Here is a 7,662-nt window from a genome sequence, read left to right on the forward strand (position 1 = left end):
TTAGCAGAAAAGTCAAAGAATAATACAGAGGGCCGTTAATTACGGTAGTTAGGAAAGCTGGTAGCAGTGCTTTTGTTAAATATTTTTTACATATTTTGTTATATATTTTCAATTTTAACAAAGCATTTCCTATATATAGTCTTGTTCCAAATGAACTATTTTATTAGTAATGTGTGTAAATTAGTTTTTAGCTTTCAAGGAGCGATATTTTGACAATTTCTGGTAATATTCTGAAGTCAGTTCACCTTTGCACTCTAGAGAACTGAAACTAAGTTGGAGCTGTGAACTACAATGACTATCTCGTGCCACTAAAAAGAGATGTCAGATTAATTGTCATTTTAACATGTATTTGCCAGTGTTAGCATAGCCAAAACCTGACCAAATCTATAAGAAATTGTTGGGTGGGGGAAGGGCACAGCTGTGAGCATTGTTTTAAATAATAGTATGAAATGCTTTTTTTTAAAAAAAAAAAGAGAAAACAGCCAAGCTTATTCATGTGGAAGTCAACCTCGGGTCACCATGAGAATGAGGACATCTTTTCTTCTTGGTTGTTACATTTTAGGAGCAGGTTACTTGAAATCCATAGTATTTGTTTGCTTTCAGTGATTTACTTTTATTATGTTAAGGACTAGTTACAACTGTAAGGAGTCTTTCCTTTAATAGAAGATGCTTTACTACAGAAACAATGTACTAGTCAGGCTTCACATCTTCAACTATTTACACAAGATTAGGATTTATTTCTGATTCTTTTCGAACATGTAAAAGAAAAGGGGGGACCTAGGAAAAAAGAAAGGGTCACTTGCCTAAAAAAGGAGACCTTTTTCTTTCCAAGAGTAAGGAATGTTAATATCTCACTGAGGCTTAAGTTTTTACGGTTGTAACCATGGTAACAGGTTCTTTTCACCAAGTAAGCAGGCCTTACAAAACTCAGAGACCTGGCACAAACATTTGATTTTCTTCAGTAGAGTAATATTAAAGAAATTCTTTCACTCATGCCAAACATAGGGTTCATTGTGGAGGAAACTTTTTAATATCTAGTTTCTTCTACAGGGAGCTATACTGCTTGTTTTAAGAATTTTTAAAATGTGTGTGTTTTTCTCTCCTTCCCTTCAAAGTTACTGTCTAGCATAAGAAAAGCTTTAGGATGGCTTCTGTCTTCATCTTAATAAAGAAATATTTTTCAACTTTTTTCTCATAAAGTATATTTAATATTTCATTATTTTATTTGAAAACAAGATGTGAGGTATTTCAGAAAGTTCTCACAGTAATACAGTTATCATCTTGTCTTTGAGTCTGCTTCACTTGTTTTGTTACTGATTCACAGCAATTCATTAGTTTATCCTGAAGACAGCTGAAATATTGGGGTATTTTGATATGCAGATAGAAATGTAAATACAGGCTGTTTTACAGCTGTTAACAGTATATCTGAGCATTGATTGACATCGAGCAAATTTAGTTATATCCACACTTTCTCTTTAGTGAGATCCTCTGCAGTAGTGGGGTTTCTCTTGCTTGGCGTGTTCAGACCTGCTAACTTGCATCAGTTGTTTCCTGCTAAAACTGCTGGTGCCAAGGCTCAGCTCTGCTGTTGTGCTAGGTACTGACTTTGCCAGCTGCCTTTTTTTACTGCCAAAAGAAAAGAGAATGAGAGTAACTGTAGATGAGTGTTAAGTATTCATACATGTGTAAAAAGTTGGTTTTAAGTACGCTGTAAGATAATGCAAGAAACCTATGGAGAAGTTAAAGTGACTCATAGGCTCTCCACTAATCAAAGTACTTAAGAATCAAAGAATTATAAGGAAGAGCCTTTATCACTGCGGCTGCGCTGGCAGTTGATATAATGTTCCTTTGAAGCAGTAAGCAATGCAGTAATAAGTCTTTTTCTTGGTTAACTCAGCAAAATAGCCAAGGAGCTTGTGAATTAAATTAATTGAACCTTTGAGCCCAGCTAAATTTGTTTCCTGAGCAAATATGAAGCTGTATCATCTAATTTACAGATGATTGATTTTTTTCAAATGCAAAAACGGGCATTTTAGGTATGATAATGTTTAAAATTACCCCACTCTGAGTAATGGTTACACTTCCTAGCTTTATCTTTCTAGTTTTCCCATTAAAGAATTAAAAAAAAAAAAAAACCCACATCCTCAGCATTATTACGTATCCTCAAGTTTTTGTATTTGCATACTTTGTATGTAACAAGCAACATGGAACGAACTTTGTCTTCTATTTGTTATGATCAGATCTGAATACATGTATAGCTGGGCATCTTTTTCAGCATCTGAAGTACTGGGTATGAGATCTGGGCAGCTGGGCTCATCAAGATAAATATTATGTATTGTATATTTTGGGAGGGGTGGTAAAAGTCTAATTCTGCTTAGTGGTAGAATTCTAACACATACAGTTGACCACACAAAGAGCAATACTGAAATATGTGTAGTTAGCTATTTAAAAGTTACCTGGTATAAATATGGGAAAAAAATCATATTTCCTAATACTGATTTTTTTGTTTGTTTTGTTTAATCTGTTCTGAGCTGCAGTAATTAAAAGTTAAAAAAAATACTACTACATAATTTTATATTTATTTTCTCAACAGTTGGATTTGCTAAAAATCAAGCAATAATGCAGAGCTCAGGAACCTACCTCTGCTTTCTGGATTCAGTAAGTTAATGCATTTTTAATTCCATTTTGTCAATAAGATTCTTTCATTCTTTTTAGTGTGGTGGTTCATTTACCATAAATACAAGCTCTTCAAAGGTGTTTGGTGTTAAAAATACTTATAGCCCTATAGTTGTCTTCCAAACTGCAGAAGGCCCACAGCCTTATATCATTGTTTGATTCTGTGGGGTTTCACAAGAAGTTGTGAGCAGGTTATGTAAAGTTGTTTAGGTGTTTTTAGGATTTTTGCTTTCCCATGTGCTTTAGAAAATGGTATAGATGAGAAACTAAGAGCTAATCTGCAGGGTTTTGATGCAAAATTGGAGATGCCTTGCCTCCCTTCTTGAATATATTATTTTTCCTGTCCTTTGTTGGGCTCCTTCAGTGAAACCATTCAGCTCACTCACCTGCAGATAACTATCTGACTTTATGCAGTATGATATGCAGTGAAGGGTTTCACAAGTATGCATAGCTGATCTGAGGAACGGTGCCACGTGGCTAGGATCAGGCAAGAAGAGCAAGACCTTTAAGGCTCACTGATCTCATGTAATTTCACCTGAAGATTAATTCTTTCCTCTGAATTGACTGGTTAAGGAGGAAATGGTTGCTGGAAGTGTAGGTTTTCAGATAGACTGCAAGTTAACATTATGATTGACTTTGCCCATTTGAAAGTGTCATGATCTTTTTCATGAGTTTTCATGAGAGCAGGGATGCAAATTCGACAGCCTTATAATAACACAGGTTTTAATTTGGGTACTCTTTCAGTTTACGGGCTCTGTTTGTTGTACCAGCTGGGTAGAAAGGCTTTTTTGATTGTTGATTTTGATTGAAATTTTGTGACTTAATCAATGTACTACTGCAAGATATGGCTAATCACTGGTGTATTTCTTTTGAATCAAGGCAATGTGGCAGAAGTTTCTTGTCTTCTTTTTTAAGAAATTAAGCTTTGCTGTTGGCTTTTCTCACCCGTATTTTTTCTTTTCTTGAACTATTACTACATTTATCTGCTTAGTTTTCTTCTTTTAAAGTGTTTATTTGAATTCATCCTGGCTTCTCATTAGTAGTTTTTGATAGGGCGTATTTAATGTTTGTATACAAGTCATGAAGAGTTAAGCTTTGAAATGCTGTAACTGATACATATTCATATGTCAGAAAACAAAAACTGAACATTTATTGAACACGTGGAACTCAAAATCATCTACAAAAATCAGTGGGTGTTTGGATAGGTCGGGCTCATGCGCATCAAAGAGCTGTTTTTGCAATACTCACCTTCGTGCTGCTGTGTATTTTTCTACTTGCTGACTAGCTGTGCAGACAAGAATCTATTTACATCTATGATGAAATCCAATCAGCAATGGTTTTGAATTTCTGCAAGATTATTATTAGTATGTTTCTGATAATTAGGACTTCCTCAAAGTGATTTGATTGAGAATTTTATGAATTCCAATATGGATAAGCTTGGAAGAAGGCACCAAGCCTTTGTGTTACACATTTCTGTAACTGCTTTGAGCTAGAGGCTTCAGAATAAGTCATGCTGAACAACCAGAAGCCTGATTTTTTTGGTACAGAGAAATAATAAACAATTGACTTCAGTGTTTTTTGTACTGTCTTTCCTTGTGGTGACCATTGTTTGCTGAAAACAGGTCAGAGGAAATAAAATTCATGTGGAAACTGCTACGAGTCTGAAAATTGCTCAATATTTTGACCATAGTCAGAAAATGTTGTGATCGTAGCCCAAACACAGATGTTGCCAGCTGTTTAATAGCTCTGCTTCTACACGCCACCTACCTTCTTCATTTCAGTTACCATCCCAGTGTCAGGCTCCATAGGAAGGAATGCTGACATCAGCCGTTTGGAACGCGCTGCAGTAATGCCAAAGAATTGACCTTCAGATGCAGCAATAATTGCAGGCTTGCTGTAGGTGGATGTGGAAAGAAATGGGCTGTATCAATAGTCTGCATGCATTTCATATAGGTGAGGAAAAAATACTGTGTCTCCTTGTGCATTCATTTCACTTATGCATCTTGGAGAGTTCTGGCTCCAGGGAGACGGTCTCGCTTGCCATTCCAGCTGGAGTCAAGCTGCTTGTGTTATGTCTCTCAACACAGATCTGTGAGGACAACAAATTGGGAAGAAATGTGGGGGGAAAAAAAGGTTACAGAGCTCAGAACTGTCAGAATTTGATCAGCCTATTCTAGTATGAAGTGGCAGCTGTTTGACTAATAGCTATTATGGAGTTTTGTTGCTGTAGCTGTTGTTACAGATTTCACTTCTAAACTACTGAGGCCTTTTTCCCACCAGTGAATTAGAAAATGTGAAGATACTTAAACTGTTCTTATTGTACTCTCAGAAAACCCTGGTCGTGATGACAATAGAATTCACTAATTATGCTAATACATTTCACAGTTACTTTTCCTCCTCTTCAAATTATCTGTGGCTACTTTATCTACCAGTTGCATTTTATCATATTAGTTTGTCAGCTCTCTGTAGTGGTTGCCATCTTTGCTATAAACATTCAGTCTGTTTTAGCACAGCAGGAGGGTTATACTAAAAATTCCTTGGTTTGAATTTCTGTGTTCATTGACTCTCAAACATTACCTATACATCTATAAAAACATGTTTATTTAAAAAGAACGTACATTGGATCCTAAGAAATGTTCAATCTTCCCAGTATTTCAGGTTTATTCACTGTTGGAGGATTCTTGACTGTTTAAGAAGTATAAACATGTCTTTTTATTTGACCTGCAGTATTTCTAGCCTAGTCATATTCAGTTGAGTCCTCATAGGAAGATTTTAATTAATTTTATACTGATGGAATGTGCTAGTCAGTCAGGTGGCCAAGGTCACCAAATATGTTCCTCCCTTATAGGCCTTTTAGTTGCTGTGATCCAGAGAAAAGGAGAGCACCACAAATTCAGCTTCTTAAGCTTGTATTTCCTTTGTTGTTGCTTTTTTTTCCTCAATTTAATTCAGAGGCAGAAAAGTTGTTTTTCTCTCCCTCCCCCCCATAATCTTGCAAGTACTGACAGGTAGTTAAGATGTGTTCTGCTCAGGTATCTGCACAACAGCCATCCAAATGCACAATGATAATGTTTTTAATAGCGTGGGGCTAATTTTAAAACTTGCCTCTGGAAAATTGCCTGTAATGAGTGGTTTTGCACTGGTGCTTCTCTTGACAGAGCAGTTTTTGGAGGTCACAGGCCTTCTGTTTCCCTAGTTCAGGGAGTTACACTGAACAATTGCAAAGGAAGATTTTAATTACAGTCTGAGCAGGTGCAGGATAAACGAACATCCATTGAGCACAGTGAAAGACTTTGGAGATGCCATATTGTTTGTCATGGAATCAAACCTTCCACCTGATGTTCAAAAAGTTGTATTTCACGTGCAGTATCTGCAGTGGACAAGGTGCCATTGCTGTCAGGATGCAGTGTGTCAGCTGGGTTCTTTTTCTGTTGTTTGTGGGTTTTTTTTGAACAGCCAAGTGAAGGGAATTAGAAAAGCTTATGATGAGGTCTATAATGTGAGATTCAGACAGGACAGTACCGAGTTTGAATTAGTGTATCATTTAAAGTGAGCTTGTCCTTGGTTTTAAAAAGGAAATGTGTTGTACACTGAGTTGTATGTTTTATTTCACTTCCTGCAGTGGAATTAAAAAACTTTCAATGGCAAATTATCAGGTTATCACTGTGGTCTAGACAGCCTGCCTGGTTGAAGAGGCCAGTGAATGTTTATCATTTGAATTTACTCAGAATGACTAAAGAAAGACATACTTGAAGCAACAACAGCTTTGAATAATATCCTTTAGCTCGGATTATTGACTTAATTTCCTTTGCTTCAACTAAACATATGAATGAAGTAAAACAAAACAACTAGCTCAGTGTAAATTGTGCGTGTTTATAATTGTAATTGTGCGTGCCTCTGGATGGAAGGAAAACAGCCCCAGCTGATAGCTGTATAATGAGCTTTGCTGATCCTGCAGCATCTGCAAGCCGTGTGGAACTCGACAGGAGTGAGCCAATGTTCTACAGAAGGGACGTTTGATAGGAATGCGAGCAGTTGGAGCGCCTGTCAGACTGAAAGGTGATGGAGATCACAGCCTCCCACTGACAGAAACACATCTGGGCTTGTTTAGAAATCCCTGCTGGTTTTTCATGTGAAATAAAGTTCTTTTCATTCTCTCATCCTTCAGCAAATTGTTTCCCTACTCAGAATGGACACTGCAGAACAGGAAACATGTTTGTAATCAACAAAATTAGTACAAATTTTGTTTTTTTTTAATGCCTGATGTTGCCTTCTGTTTGTATTGCTGTATTTCTTTACCTACTTGGCATTGTTTGCATTGTATGCACCTATGTACCTATTTAGCTAAAAGTAGAAGTCTTAGGTAACATCTGGATTTAAAAATTTTTCTACAAAGTTTGGTGGAGAGTTACTTGAAAGGAGCTTTATTTACTAATTATTTATTTTCCTATTCTATTACAAAGACATATTTTGTTACTTAAAAAATATATATATATTCAATGTTATCTTCCCTACTCACACTACCTAGAAGACAGAAACAGACTGAATATACCTTGTTTTTTCTGAATGTAGTCTGTTTTTCTAAGCAAACTAAATATGCTTTTGCAGTTAGATTTAAATATTTTTTGTTGTTTTTTGTCTGACATGACATTAGTGAAAAACATCCTGAAAAATGTTGGTTTAATTATTATTTGTGATTATATAATGTACAACTGGATAAAATAATTGAACATTTAGTTGTCTAACATGAAAGTTGTTGAACAAATTGTTTTCCCCCTCCTTCCATGAATTCAGGCATAGCAAAACTAATCTTCAGTGCATTGTATGTGTAAAACTGTTAGGTGATTAAATAAATGCAGACTTTCTTTTTCTTTTAAGGATAAAGGTCATCCTGGGTAAGAGTTCATCATTTTCAAGAATTAGAGAACAAAAATGTGTGTGTGTGTGTGTGTGTGTGTGTGTGTGTGTGTTTTTATATATATTATT

The 7,662-nt window shown here is 35.9% G+C and overlaps 1 protein-coding gene across 1 annotated transcript in view; it reads left to right on the forward strand.

Annotated features, from left to right (window-relative positions):
• Window positions 1-7,662, forward strand: part of B3GNTL1 (UDP-GlcNAc:betaGal beta-1,3-N-acetylglucosaminyltransferase like 1) — a 106,820-nt gene that overhangs the window by 5,766 nt on the left and 93,392 nt on the right. The window contains exon 4 of the mRNA XM_019621602.2: window positions 2,594-2,658. Within this exon, the coding sequence (XP_019477147.1) occupies window positions 2,594-2,658 (65 nt within the window). The remainder of the gene's footprint in view (window positions 1-2,593; window positions 2,659-7,662) is intronic.

This window comes from Meleagris gallopavo, chromosome 20 (assembly GCF_000146605.3).
Source record: "Meleagris gallopavo isolate NT-WF06-2002-E0010 breed Aviagen turkey brand Nicholas breeding stock chromosome 20, Turkey_5.1, whole genome shotgun sequence".
Lineage (NCBI taxonomy): Eukaryota > Metazoa > Chordata > Aves > Galliformes > Phasianidae > Meleagris > Meleagris gallopavo.